Here is a 15,451-nt window from a genome sequence, read left to right as displayed (position 1 = left end):
TGTAGCATATGCAAATGTAGTTGCCGAACTCTGGGCGATAAATTGTCTTGCAACTTAATAATGCAACCGGGGGGTATCGTGTTATGTAAGTAAATTAGTCATTGGACCCTATTAATTTTCCATACTAAAACTATAAGACTATAAGTCTATAACTGGTCTGAGAGATTTTTCTAGGCTTGCTGGCAAGTCTACATTTTCTTTTACCAACCAAAGCAGATTAGCAACCACTCCTACTTTATGTATTCCAGAAATTTAAAATCAGGAGGGCACCGCTAGCCTTAGCTTCATCCGTCCTGCTACCCTCTTGTAATGTAGACTTAAAAAGCATTTATGAACTAACACCACCCCAATTGCTCAACCACAGATGATTAAGACATTCCCAATTTTTTGTTAGATCTCAAAATCATGAGCATAATATACAATGTAGCAGTAGTGGACTGAATTTGCCAAACAGCCATTCTTTACAATACAATCTATATTGGGAGTCTTAGATGAATCATTTTGACAAGACCATTTTTCTCACAATTCATGGTTAGGAGCTTGTACTAAAAATCCAAAGTAATAGACAAAAATCATCATGAGTGATGAGACTCAAACTAGAAAGAAGGGTGAAGAGTGAAGAGTGTTGCAATCTACCAATGTGAAGCCCTGCTGAGTGTCATCTGAAGTTACAGCATTGAGCTCGCCCTCTGGCCAACTTGTCCCAAAGACAGATCATTTGCCTGGGGGATTGGTAATGTGCAGTGTAATAGTTCTCCATGCACCCATACTGACAAAACTTCCAGTTATGGGAGTATTGGACAGCCACCCTGGAACTGTTGAATTGCTCAACCCACATTCCCATGCTCACATCTTCCATCTTGAAAAGCTACAGTCAAACACACAATGTCTTCAGTAATAACTTGATGAGACTTGATCGAACACGAAAGGTGGCTATAACTATAAATGTAACCACACATATATTATATTTTTTTTTTCCTTGGGGCCAATATATTATTATAAATATTTGGAACAGGAAATGAAGGAAAAAGAAGGACAGTAACGACCACAGAGGCAATAAGTCAAACAATTAGAGTAACTAACCCTTAAGTTTCGACCCCCATGCTGAGAGACGATAAATTTAGCAATATCAATGGAAATTACATATCCAGGGCCATTGGCATATGGAGGATAAACTTCTTCTGGCCACTCCTGTCACAATATTCAATAACCCTTCAGATATAGCCAAAAAAAAAAAAAAAAAAAGAGAATTTAACACTCTTTGAAAGTATTTAGTCATCTCCTCATCAGAAAAAAAAAAAAAAAAAAAAACCAATTATATTTAGATAACAGCAATGACAGTAGAGAACATAGGATGCTGTATGCATGGAAATTATTTTGTTTGTCCATTTATATGATTCCATTTGTCCGCACCAAGGTTGGAGTAAACTGTGAGCCTTTACTTCCCAGAAACACAATCCATCAAACATTCAAAGTTACATGATCATCAAACGGAGCTCCAATTGACTAATTGGTCTGAATATTCCAATATCTCCAATTTTCAATTTGATTATGAAAAGTAGCTCCAATTAAACAGATGGGTTAAGACATTCCAAAAACCCGTATGACGGCTCATCAAATACAACACTTGAATAATTGGATAACTTAAAAACAAGTAGGGATGCATGTCAATTTGCATACCTCATAGGTTACAGCCCATTTTCCACTTCTGAGAGGGCGATGCAAGAGGTTGAGATTGCCCATATAAAGAGACTTTTTAGAAGAGATGCCCTCAATTTCCTTTAAGACAGTGTCCACTCTAACAAATGTGTCATCATCACATTTCATGATGTATGCAGCAGTCACATTCTGAACCTGCATCAATATGTTGAAGCTATTGAAGCTAAAGAAGACAAACTCAGGAAAAGACCCAGTTGAATGGATTTCCAAACTACAGACACAAATATGAACAACACTTGATTCAACAATATATATATATATATAATTGTACATATACTCAATGAAGGAATACTTAGGATAACTGAGCTCACCCCAAACTCACAAATAGAAATGGTTTTAAGAACGACAAGCTCATAGCGATCCATAAAGGCCAAAATTACAATATCACCGAAGTAAGCAGCCTCTTTCTTCAACATTGCATTTACCTCCTTCCTTGCATTCTACACAATTTAATAATTAGTATAACCAAATATTGAAGGAAAAGATTGATATGGCATAGTTTAATTCAAAATAAGCTTTGACCTCATATTCTCAAATACCCTCATATCCACTGTAGCCACTTAGATAACCACAGGTCATTGTGTTATATAATTCATGTTCTCTTCCTTTTATTGCAAGGCAAATTTCTAAGGTTACGACCCTTGGGCTTGAATCCAGGAAATTCCCACTAAAGGATGGGTTACTACCACTGTCCTGCCCCTATAATATTGTGTATATAATTTGAAGGTTAAATCAAGTCATTCCTACAAGTTGGCATCAATTTAGGGAGTGCACTACTTTTTTTTATTTTCTTCTTCAAAGCAATTTAGATGAGTGCATTCCATATTACGCAAATGAGCCCCATACAATTCACTAACCATTTCTACGTCAGCTTCCACATAATGAAATATAAACATCAATCTGGCCTGTCTGACATGTTATGAAAGGGCAACAGACTCAATCCAGAATTTCTTTTTTTCTCTATTGATCAAAGACTACAAACAAGAGCCAAGCTGTAAATGTACAAATAAATCAGCTACGAGTACAAACTGAGTTTACAACCGGAGCTACAGAAACTCAACATGAAAAGCTTCAAATATATGACAAACAGAAAACTTGAGAGACTGAACTGCACACTCTTCCATCAATTAAAGCCACGATCATCTTTTACCATGCATGATGAGATGTAACTACTAAACAATGTAACACATTTAGAGAGAAAAAGGCTAATGTAATACTTGCTCTCCAGCCTTATAAATGGAGAGGACCTTTTTTTTTTATTGCGTAATGGAAAGGACTTAATCTCATAAAAATATTAGCAACAGAAATTGATCCTGGGATCTGACTAATCAACTCTTAGCATTAAATTAATTGTTGAAAAATCTAAATGGAAACATACTTACCAATGCAACAAAGAAACGGACTACTACGTGTGAGGACTTTATTGTTGATGATTGCATCCAAGTTTTTCTCACTGCCATGCGCTCTGCAAAGTGATTAGTAGCAGAAAGAACCCCAATAAATAGTCGAATAGGACTCTTAGGTAAAGGATGAGCTTTCCACTTCTCTGACATCTCCAGTACTCTTTGAGGTGAGAAACTTGGATGAGAAGAGGGAAGAGAGGTAGCATAAACAGAATGAACATCCACATTTCCTTTAATTGCTAATCCAGTTGCATCTTCAAGCGTAAATCCCTAAAGTTAAAGCAGAAAAATAATTAGAAAAAAGTGCATTGCATGATTGATAGGGAAAAAAAGGGAAACGTAAAAGGAATAAAACTGAAATGAGATAACCAGACACTTAAGCAATAGATATGATTAATTGATCATTATCATAATTATGGCCTTAGCATATTCCTGCCATGTCTATATATCACAAAAATAAAAATAAAAATACATAAGGTGGTTAAATGGAATGCAGATATTGGGTGGGGGCAGGGGGGAAAGGAAACCAACAACAAGAATCTGAGAGGATATGTAAAACCACTTTAAAATGAAAACCATTGAGCACGATTTCTTTCCCAACAATAAGAGCCATAAGGAAGACTAGCTGGCTAGCTGCACTACGTGGACCAGATTTGCAATTTTGCGCAATGCAAAACTCAGAGGCAAACATAAGCAATATGGGCAGGCAGAATGAAAAGAAATAAGTGGTAGACCTCACAGAAGTTACTCATTTATGCAACATACCAACCGATATGGAAATGAAGTCACATGCCTGCCCCCAACATTAATATGGAATCCATCCACACCAGCACGTATGGTCAGGATAAACAGTCTCCCCTCCATAAAGGGAAATGGCCAGGTAACTTCTGGCTTCTGCTCACGTCCTATGAATCGCTTAAACCATGAGGTAGTCTTGGTCTTGGACTCCTTTGAGTCTACCATATCATTCCGCATCCACTTTTCACATCTCCCATATCCATCAACTGCCACATATGTGGATTGGTTAAAAACATGTTACAACCCACATGGTATACAGCTAAGTAGAACAGTTTATATATATAATCTACATGACAAACAGCTACACAATAGAAAGAAGGGGGAAAATGTTTTAGGGTGGGTTATAAAATACAAAAAAGTTTCCCATCCTTTGAAGTAACAACATGAGTACAGGACAGTCCGGACTGTTCAGGAAGAGCCAACAGGTATAAGCAACCCACATGGTATATAGCTAAGTCAAATGATTTATAACTTTATATACATAATCCACATAACGAACAGCTACACAATAGGAAAAAGGGGGGAAATGGAGTCTCTATTCTGAGAAGCATACAAAAGTTCCCCATCCTTTGAATAATGAGTATAGGATGGTCAGGACTGTTTGAAAAGAGCTAGCAAGTATAAGCAATATATAAATAAACCAAAATATAAGAAAGAATCAATTGTTAAGCTAAAATATTAAAGACTGATCCTCATAATAATCTTCCTATTTCACACTATAATCAAACATTCTTGTTAAGGGACCAAGAAAAAGCATTAATTCATACACAGGTATATTCATAGTTTTTTAAAATAAAAAATTGTACTTGCTCATGAACCTTCATGCCTATTTAGAAAGAACTTATCTTCTAAATCATGAAACAGTTGTACCTAGCATGTCTTCGCTGTTCTTGGAAGGTAAACCGTCACACCTTTGAGCCGTTCCCCATTGCATCCTATAACAGGTGTTGTGCTCAATGACTGGTCGATGGCTCCAATCTCCTTTTAATCGTGGATTCAAGTGCAGGATCTTTGGCGGGTCCTCCCCATCCACTGACTTCAACCCTTGTAACTCAACCATGAACTGCGACACCATAACTGTTCCATCACCCCTCCTCAACTTTGCAAGCTGGGGCACATACTCCTGATGAGCATAATGGGATGTTCCCACTACCGTAATAGAAGAACCTGCAGCAAGCCCACAAGGAAGGAACATCAACCTATCTCCCATTGCCAATTCTTCCCCACTCATTGATAACCATGAAGGACATGACTCAGGTTTTCCCTCAACTATAGAACTCTCTTCTGTATCCTTCCCATCAAGTTTGTCCACTTCTTCCCAAGCATTTAACCCTAATGTCCAAGCCTCATCTGCCATCCTCTCAAGCACTGAAAAATCATTCGTTCTATTCCTTTGCCTCATAATCTCACCAGTTATCCGACCATATCGATTCTGTAGTGGCTTTATAGGCTTAGACCCACTTTTCTTCTGTTCCAAAGGTTTTTTACTAGGCCTTACAGGTGCATCTTCGTTTTGGTTATCTTCCAATTTCCGGTGATACGTATCCTTATAAACAGAACTAAAAAAAGGTTTACTCAAATCCGCATCTTCAGTGTCCTGTACTTGGGTCAAGTCCAATCCAACATAACCATCATCACCACTCAACGCCTTTGCAATCTCTAAAAACTGGGGAAACTTAAAGGATATGAAGACCAAGTACAATGCCGCTGTACCAAACAATAAATGCTGCAACTTGAACCTCCTAGCAACAGGAGGTTCACTTTTTGGCCACTTCATCTTTATAAAACCAAACCACAGACTGTAATATCCTCTAGAACAGCCAAACAGTTCCGATACCCATTTCTTTAATGATAAAAAAGAACCCAATACAAGCTTCCAACCCAAGAAAAATACTCAAAGTAAAATTTTCCCAAATTCTCAGAACAAACCCATATCCAATTTTCAACACAAATCAATAATGGAAAGAAATATAAGCATACAGTTAGAGAACTCAAACCCTGTACTGGGTTCAGAGAGATCGAGTTCAAGATTCAACCAATGTCACAATCCAGCAACACAATGCAAGAAAACCCGTCTACAGATTTAACACAGCAAAGCTTAAATTCAAGAACATCTCACCGGCATTCTGCACACAGTTTGATCTCGACCCAACAAAGACCGTCCAGTGAAAATGCAAATGGGATTAGATTGGAAGGTGGAGTGACCAAAAAAGAAACCTAATACACAGCAAAAACAGAGAGAGAAGTATGGGAATGTGTATGTTCGTATGAAGGAGGGACTGAAAACTGAAACGTAGAAAAGAAGATATTTATTTGAGTCTACGACAGGAGAATAACTGATGGTAAGTAGATTTCATTCCCATTTTTTTTGGGGTTTTTTTTCTCAATCCCCATTTACTAAAGCAGGGTCAGGTGTTTTTTGCTCCTTTGTACCTAAAATCTCTCTCTTTCTTTACTTTCCTCTTTTCCTTTTGTTTTAAATTTGATCAAATTGGACTTGATCAAGTGTTTGCGTGACTACTGCGTAGTCTGCGTCTGTTAGGTTGGTTAACTCTTATAGACTTATAGTTTTTATTTTTATTTTTTTTAGACTTGTAGTTATTTACTAATTTTTGGTTTTGGTTGGCACTTGGCACCACGATGATGATATGAATATATGATGGTGGTGAGTCACGACTCGCCAACTCACGACATAAGTTTTTTAGTTTTTTAGTTATTTTTTTTCTTTTATCAAACTGCTACTAAAATTTGACAATAAAGAAAACAAAAGTGACCTTAATAAGATTGAGTTTGAGGTTATGAAACTAGGATATACTAGTTTCCACCATTTTATAAGTTTAGAACTCATCACCAGGATTTCAATTTATTCACTTCCAAGTTCCAATTTCCAAATAATATCATCTGAGAAAAAAGTGGTCCAATATTTATAAAATATATATATATTTATCCGAGAATTCTGAAACACACTGATATTATAGTACTAATTAATAAAATCAAAACCTTTATCCAAACTTCCTAAAACCCTCACTGTCACTGCGGACTCTACTCTTACAACGGGAGCGGGTGACCCCAAAGCTCCAAACTTTACCCAACCTTCATCTACACCCAAAAGCAGCCCTACCCAGAAGCTGAACCAGCTCAACAACTTCTCTCCAACTTTACTCTTCAAAATTCGCAATAAAGTGGTGCGTTTCCTACCTTCAAACCTCAGTTCTACTCCTTTCCCACATTACAGTTCTTATGGTTTGGTTATAAGTTGAATTATAGTGCAAAGATTAAAGCTTTCAGTTTCTTCACAATTACATCCTCTCTGTGAGTACCGAAAAAAGATTTAAATGCTACAAAATACCCACAATTAATAATATAAATTCACTTAGTACCCAAATTGTTTTTCCTTTCCAAATGAAGTTTGGGTTAATGGCTTTTTTTTTCTTCAGATTTATGCTGCGTTAAAGCAAAATGGCATCTATATCAGCTACTTGGCTGTATCAAGGTGTGTTCTATCTTTATCTTAATAATTTTTTTTTTTATAAAATGAAGATAATGTCATATGCAAGTTTTATGTTTTCAAAATTTTTGGTGTGCTTGTGGCAGATAGAGGATTGAAAAGTACAGTCTGTCCACAGAGCCATGCTGCTGGGATTCCATGTTTCAATCAGTTCAAGGTTTATATTCTTTCCAACAAATTTCACTTTTACATACATACATGCTTGTGTTCTTGTACTACAATATTTGTTGACATGATTTTGTAAATGTCCGACTCATATTAGAAATGGTAGGGTTCCAAAATTCCAAATTACAGCTTCAGTCTATTGATGACACTTCATTCCCACCAAACTTTCCCTTCGTAGTTTCTTTCTTTCTTTTTTCTAATTACTGTTGTGCTAATTTTAGCATGTATAATATTTTTTTGAATAGTGCAGGCATCATTTGGAAGTTCATTTCCGGTTGGATTATTCCAAGTTAGGGTTGGCTTGAGTACATCAGTGAGGAGGGCACCTTTACTTCCTTGTATAAAGTGTGAGAAGAAGGATGAATCCTTCAAAGAGGTGTCTGTGGAGCGTGCACCCTACCATAGTTATTTGGACTCAACATCTGGGCAGCTTGAACCGGCATCTGGTGCTCGTGCCAGCATTCCAGGACAGGATTATTGGCCTGAAGGCACTGCTAGTCGAGTTAGGGCTGCCAGGGCTCCTGAGCCCACTGCTAAATCAACTGGATCTCCATCTTATGGCAGAAGTCCTGGAAGTAGGAGGAAGAAGAACAAAACATCAGTTGCTGCATCTCAATCTTCTGAACCGAGTGTAGAATCAAGTGATCCAGTGTCAGTGGCACCAGAACCAGAGACGTTAGAGGACACAATGGAAGAAGATCTTAAAGAAATCTCATCTGAATATGTTGTCTATCAGTCTGAACCTGAAAAAGAAGAAGAAACAGGATATGAACTAGACAAGAAACTTGGACGTCCTCATCCCTTTATTGACCCAGAAACGAAGAAGCCAATAGAAGAGCCACTTACAAGTGATGAACTATGGTGGAACTGGAAAAAGCCAGAGAAGGAACAATGGTCCAGATGGCAAAGGAGGCGACCAGATCTTGAAACGGTTGGTGCTTTTATAATAGAAAATAAACAATGATAACCCAAGGGATATATAAGCCAAAATGTCTGAATGTCTAGAAAATTCGCACCATATGATTCAACAGTATTTTCTTTTGAAACATTATTAGTTTGAAAGCTCTTTTGTCAAGAATTACCTAATCATATTTGGGTTTTCTGGAGTAAATGACCCACTTGTCAGAATTTATTCATAGGTGTTCCCTGCACCTCTTTGGATTTACAATATGTTGGTTCTTGTTTACATGAGGTTTTCACAAATAAACAATGTCACTTGTATTATCTGTATTAAAGTAATCAAAATAAGCCCATTCCTTTTTAGAGTACCCATGTAATGTATCCATAAACTAACTGGCACATTTGATGGAAAATAGTCTTTTACTTTGACTATGTGCATGTCTTTCAATTTTTTTTCAGGTTTTTCTCAAAGCCATGGCAGAGACTGGGCAAGTAAAGCTTTATGGTGAACATCCAACATTGACTGAAACTTCACTTTACAGAGCAAGGCGACATCTTTTCAAGGATGAAAGGTATAATCCACAACAAATTTGAATGGTTTCACTCCATGCTTACTAGTAACTCTCTTTTGGTTGTTTGTCTCTTTCTTCCTTTCTTAATGTACATGAACATACTCAGATACATACATAGGCAGGCATACATATGTAGGTTTAGGATCATGTTTGTAATTGAAGGAAAACTAGGAATGAATACAAGGATGTGGTGAAAATTGTTGATTCATTTTGTCATCTTGTGTCAATGAGAGTGATAAGAATTAAGAAACAATGCTGGCAGCATCCTTAAACAGATTAAAAGAGAGAAAGGCTGGTTCCACTGCTCAACTCTTTGATTATGAAAGTCTCTTTTGGGCATAGTCAATTTTGATTAATTTGTCTCTCAGTTTATGTTTTATTTAGGTTAGGCTTTCCTTGCTCCTGCTTTTCTATTTTTTATTTCATGTACAAGTAGTGTGCCTTGCAACCTCAAATGTTGATTAGAAACTTCTACACAAGTGTTGTGTTTTTATATGGAATTTTCAAATTACTGCTGATTTTGTAGGCTTCGAGCTGAACAGGAGAGACTGGATAGAATAGGTCCGATAGCATACTATTCAGAATGGGTAAAAGCATGGAAAAGGGACACTTCTCGAGAAGCTGTTCAGAAACATTTTGAAGAGACTGGTGAAAACGAAACAACTCAACTAATTGAAATGTTCTGTCATCAAACAGATCGAGAGTATCGCATAATGATGGGGACTGATATCCGTATACCTAGGGATCCTTTAGCAATGCGTATGCGGGAGGATCAAATAAAGCAAAGTATTCACCCCAAAGCTGATAATTTTGTGCATTATTTATGTGTCTTTCATTCTTTATATCACTATTCAATCATCTCAATCTATGAAACAGTTCAGTTCTTCTGGAGAATCTTTTTGAATTTAGTTTACTGTATTGGATAATTGATGTATTCTTGTGCATTTTTAGGTCAAAACAATGATTGCGTCTTCCCCTTGGTGACCAATATATTATAGAGGATTTTTAAAATTATACGGGAGAGGGGGAAGACATTCTTTGAGATATAAGATTTTGGTTTCTTTGAGATAACAGTGAAATCTTGGACGTCACTTTGGGCATCGGTTTCACCTGAGTTTTGGGATTTATCATTTTATGTTACTCTTGTAGATTGGAGGACTGCATTTTAATAGTCTTCATTATCGTTTTTGTGTATTTTATTGGCTGGTTGGTAAGAAATTATAAGTCCTTGTATTGTACATAGTGGACAGCTTGTCCACAACTTTGTACTCTTACAAGGCTATTAATAAATTATATATATATATATAAATCTTTTCCCACTTCCAAGATAAGAGGGATTATAGAAACAGACAGATTTACTCCTTCCGTAGTTTGTACTTGTGTGTATGTGTACATGGATGCTCCTTGCTTTCTTTCTCTTAATTTGTGCTGGTACTTGCTAGTAAGCCATAATTCTGTTAATATTTCATTTTTTCCCTCTTATATCTGTTAGATCTGAAGATGTGTTGATGTTTTTTCATAAAGAAATCTAAAAACATGCATTTTATTATATAGACTGCTCTCTTTGGCCTTTGTAGTATGGGGTGGAGATCCAGTTTACCCAACTGTGAACTATATCCAAGATCCAGATGAAGTGATTGATTACAGAGGCCCGGATTTCCATGAACCGACACCAAATATGCTGTCTTTTCTGAAGGAGGTCAGCATTTTTCAATTCTCCTCCCTTTTCCTTTCTGGAACATTGCTGAAAGAGTTTATGGTTAGGTTATATGTCATTGTGATTCGTAGTTTAAGGAATTTACTGTGGTTTTCTTTGTATAATAAAGCCAAGTTTCTGAACTGGGAGTGAAGTTTTGTCCTTGTTTGTTTGATCATGGTACAAAGTTCTTGGCTGGAGGATTAATGAGAGGAATGGAAGTTGTTTTGTTAATTCTAGCATGTGAAATGCAGGGACTGGGATGCACTTCTCCATAGGTCTGAGCTATGTAATCTTCAAAGATTAAACTCAGCAAATGGCTGCTGATTTTAAATTGTTATCATCCAACTTAATGTGGCTCCTTGTTTTAGTCACTGTACATATGATTGCTATTGAAAAATACAAGAACTTAGATGGTTCTTATTACCTGAATACTATGTAGACTCATTTACTTGGGCCTTTATTATTTAACATTAACAACTCTGCTGTCGGTGCTGCTATTTGATTAGGCTGTACTCCTAGGGTGTTCAAAGAATTCTAATATCAATGTAGGAGTGTTCTCAGTTGGGAAAGCCTAAGTGGAAGTATATTTTAGACTAAAGTTCTCAATTCTCTTACAGTGAAAATGATTTTTTTATTTGACTTTTTTGAATTTTTATAACACATTTCTATCATTATTTGTTTTTGTTATATGACTTGCTGAATTTTTCTAACATCTGTTGCAACATTTTTTACTTACTATCTTCATGTCTTAAGTTCTGACTTTCCTTCTTTGATCAGCATGGAAAAATCATATCAAGGGAAGAGCTTGAGAAAATTCTGTCAAACGAGAAGACTGAAGAGCTTGAGGTAACCAATTGAAAGTGTCAACTTTGATTTGTCCATTAAAATTTCTCCAAATTTTAAGTGGATAGATTATCTTGTGCAGCAACTTGCATAAGAGCAAGTATGTAATAGTTCTCAATTTTTTGTTGACAAATATGTAATTTTTTGTTAGCATATGAAAATCAAGCTTGAAAGGAACATGCGATAGTGTGTTTTGGGCAATACATCCAATTTAATCATTCCTGGTTTAACTCTTAATATTATGCAATAAAAGCAGGCACCTGATATGGATGATGCTATGGCACGAGCTGTTGACATTGGCGAAAATGATGTAAGTTTGATTGTTTCATGTACATTAGATCCATAATTTCATTTTCTTACATTGATGCTGATGTGTCTTAGATGCAGTTGTCCAGCATACTACTAGTCCATTATGGTTGTTCATATGTAATCTCATTTGAAACTGCTTGTGATAGGATGAAGGAGAAGATAGTGAGGCTGAGGTTGATGAAGAAGGGGAGAAAATCACACGCAATTGGAGTGTTTTGAAAAGTACGCCTGAACTTAACAAGTCAAAGGTGATTCTCATTTCCCACTGCATGTTTTTGTTTTTAACATTTGATTGTTTGAGAAGAGCACGTTCATATATCTATATGTCATTATGGACCAGAAAAGGAAAAATCCATTGCAATTAAAAAGCTTTATGTGGCACGAATTATATCTAAACATTGCAGCATCTAAAAAACAAAAGATCTCCTTCCTAGCCATACTTTCATTGAATGTGGCTTTCCACTGAAATATGTATCCTTGGAGATCGACTATGGAGTTCTATTTACTCCTTTATATTCAATGTCCACTTCCCTCTTTTTCCTGCTTAGATTGAAATCCTGTAGTTTACATACACATACAATTGAGTCCTTGGGTTTCTGAATTGTAAAAAGTACTTTGAATCATTGCTAATCTCAGGCCAAAAAAAAAAGATCACTGCTATTTGACTGACCATTTCTAAAAACTTGAGGCATTTCAAATTGTTTGTTGGCATGGACAAAATCAAGGAAAACCTCTGAAATTATTTCAATATTGGGTTTACAAGGTACTTGTATTGTAGTAGATGATCTTCGGTCTGTTCAAGAATTTGTTTCGGTTATCTATACCCTTTAATTAGTAGCATCTCACTAGACAGCAACAAAAGAGTATAAGAACACCGTCATTGGAATTATTATATGCTAGCTTGCTCGTAGTTCAACTTGCACCACATATGTCTACAGTCTACATGCTTACCATTTCTTATCCATTTTAAGAAAATGCATTTTAATGTATTTTACTCTCAATCTTGCAGGCTAAACCCAAAAAGGAGGATCCATTGTCTTTGGAAGAGGCTGTGGAAGATTCAGAGAACTTAACTGATTTTCTTATGGACTTTGAGGAAGACCAGTAAATATATTCATCCTTTGGAGGTTTTTGATTTCATGATTTTCAAAAGGAATAGCCAATGATGTGAATGAGACAAAAGGTTGGTCAAGCAGTTCATCAATCGTTCTAGTTGTTTGCACTTAAAAGTTGATGCTGCCAAGTACATTGAATTTTGAAGATGGCCTCGCTGTCCAGTGTTCTGGGGGTGGGTTGGGTAGATTTTAGTTTGAAATTGTGTTGCTTCAGAGAAACTGTACATTACTTCAAGTCATTAAACAAATAGAAACCAAAATCTTTCCTATAATATAGGTCTCCTATTTTCAATTGGTTAAATGGTTAGCTGTGTGAATTACAAAAAATTCTTGTATACAATACCCTTCTCTAGTAATAATTAGTCGCGTGATTAGATCAGTATGTGAGGAGGTGTAAACTACATAAGGTTAAAACTCAAAGATAATGGTTCATTGATTTTTCTTTGGTTAAAACTCAAAGATAGTGCGTCGAGAGTGGTGGAAATTTATAAAACAAACAAAAATAAAATAAAATGCAATTGACATGTGCAAGAGTTTGATGTTATAGGTTTCACAAAAAATGAGATTGTTTAAATAACCCTTCGTTAAACAAATAGTTCTATAAAAATAATTTAATACTATAAAATAAATTAATAAATGAAGGCATACTTAATATACCATCAATCAAATAAAATAAAATAAAAAACGGAGAAAGTGGCAGAAAGTTATAAAATTAAGAATAAAATACAAAAAAAAAAAAAAAACAGTTGCAAACCCCCAGATCTGAGACATTGTCCAGGTAAAACTCTCTCCCTCCCTCTTCCTCTCTGTTGTGTGTTTTTGAATTTGTCATTTGAGTTCACACTAGTCAACAATTGTCTAGCTTAGGTCGAATTGGACGCTTGGGTTTTTGCTAATGAAGCTGCATTTTGTGCTAGATCCAAGTATGATCTTTCACTTTCAAGAACAGAGGTTTTTCTCCTAAAAGCTTCAATTTTTAGCTAGTTTTGGAGCTGTGAGTAGCTCCAACTTTTTGTTTTATATATTTTCTTTTTTGTTTTGTCACTACGGAGGTTTAGTTGAATTACCCTTTACGTGGTTGGTGAAAATTTAACAAATGACTTGAGTTGAGTTGAATAAAGGGTGTACTGTGCACCTGCTAGGATTTGAATCTAAGACCACTTGTGAAAAGTCAACTTGAGGAAAGTCAAAATATAAATTTTTATTACACCATTTATAATATTCAAATACATATACTATATTTATAAACATACTAATACTTAAATATAATAATTTATAAAATTAAATATATTTTATATATCATTCATTTGAAACTTTAAGATATTATTTCAAATTTCTATTTAAATATTATCATTGCAAAAAAGTATAAAAATATTACTAGTTTATATTATATACACATTTTATATAATAAAATTAATATTAACCCTATACACTAAGTCTATTATTATTTATTAATTACTCTATACTGTTATATATACCTAACAGTATTTATATATATAATTATATATAAACTTATATAAAGTACTGTCCAAAAAAAAACTTATATAAAATTATAAACTAGTTAGTACTAGTAGTTATATAAAGTTTAAGATTAATTTGTTAAGAACTTAATACTCTAATCTTACCAAGCTTCAATTGTCCAAAGGTCCCAAATTCTAATTAATTCTAAATACTTTTAATCTTTTCTCTTTTTTTCTTTCCAATTGTCCAAATACCCTAAATCCCAAATTTCATTCAATCCTAAATCCTAAATTCTTTTTTTTCTTTTTAATTGCCCAACTCCAATGAACCCTAAACGGCTAAACCTAGACCCTTTATTTTTTATTTTTTCTTTCCTTCCTTCCCCCGTGACTCTCTCTTCCCTCTCATTTCTCACTTTCTCCTTCTTTCTCCTCCTCCCCTCTCCTTTCTCTCTCCTCTCTCCTCCCTCCCCGGCAGATCTGTCTCTCTTCGATCTCCCGCCCTCCGGCAGTCTGGCGACGGCTGGAGACGAGGCCGGGCCTCGCCTCCTCCTCCCCTCTCTCCCTCTGGTCTCCGCCTCCCCAGCTCGAGCCCAACACCGAGGTGGAGAACTGGACCGCACCGGCCCTTGAATGGGTTGGGTTGGTTTGGTTTTCTCTCCTCCCTCCCGGCCCCTGGTCCAAATATGAAACGTTGAAAAATTTACTTCGTTTTGTTGGCTATTGTTGGGTTGTTGGAGTTGGTTTTGAACACATTTCTGGTTAACCAAAATGTTGGACAATTTAGTGAAATCAGGCGAAGACCCAGATGAAAGGGCCCCAAATTCCAGAGAAACAGGCCTCTGTTCGTTCATCAGAAGTTGCAAAGAAAGTTACCAAAACTGTGAAACCCGGTGCTGCAGTGACACCAAAGGTCTTGGCTCCAACTAGTTCTCTTAGAAAGAAAGTAGACCCGAAAAG

At 35.9% G+C, this 15,451-nt stretch overlaps 2 protein-coding genes across 4 annotated transcripts; one reads left to right on the top strand and one right to left on the bottom strand.

Annotated features, from left to right (window-relative positions):
- Positions 1–368: 368 nt before the first annotated feature.
- LOC147297180 (Galactosyltransferase family protein) lies at positions 369–6,411 on the bottom strand. Its single transcript, XM_086228124.1, has 7 exons — positions 4,791–6,411; positions 3,888–4,126; positions 3,102–3,392; positions 2,031–2,159; positions 1,681–1,854; positions 1,084–1,191; positions 369–868 (listed from the first exon to the last, which is right to left on the bottom strand). The coding sequence occupies exons 1-7, from the start codon at positions 5,695–5,697 to the stop codon at positions 659–661; spliced, it is 2,058 nt and encodes a 685-aa protein (XP_086084250.1). The 5' UTR covers positions 5,698–6,411; the 3' UTR covers positions 369–658.
- Positions 6,412–6,750: 339 nt separating this feature from the next.
- LOC147297179 (protein PLASTID TRANSCRIPTIONALLY ACTIVE 12, chloroplastic-like) lies at positions 6,751–13,323 on the top strand. Of its 3 annotated transcripts, none has more exons than XM_086240732.1 (11): positions 6,751–7,105; positions 7,358–7,413; positions 7,515–7,585; positions 7,844–8,524; positions 8,953–9,065; positions 9,592–9,851; positions 10,643–10,764; positions 11,542–11,610; positions 11,861–11,917; positions 12,063–12,164; positions 12,926–13,323. In XM_086240732.1, exons 2-11 carry the CDS (start codon positions 7,380–7,382, stop codon positions 13,022–13,024), a joined length of 1,608 nt encoding a protein of 535 aa, XP_086096858.1. In that variant the 5' UTR covers positions 6,751–7,105; positions 7,358–7,379; the 3' UTR covers positions 13,025–13,323. The 3 variants fall into 3 exon arrangements, with proteins under 3 accessions (XP_086096858.1, XP_086096862.1, XP_086096860.1); XM_086240736.1 differs by having other exon boundaries at positions 6,754–7,105; positions 11,864–11,917; XM_086240734.1 differs by having other exon boundaries at positions 7,096–7,232.
- Positions 13,324–15,451: the final 2,128 nt, after the last annotated feature.

This window comes from Dryas octopetala, chromosome 1 (assembly GCF_963921425.1).
Source record: "Dryas octopetala chromosome 1, drDryOcto1.1, whole genome shotgun sequence".
In the NCBI taxonomy this organism is placed as follows: domain Eukaryota; kingdom Viridiplantae; phylum Streptophyta; class Magnoliopsida; order Rosales; family Rosaceae; genus Dryas; species Dryas octopetala.
The sequence above is the reverse complement of the archived record's forward strand: the minus strand, read 5'-3'. Positions and strand labels throughout refer to the sequence as shown.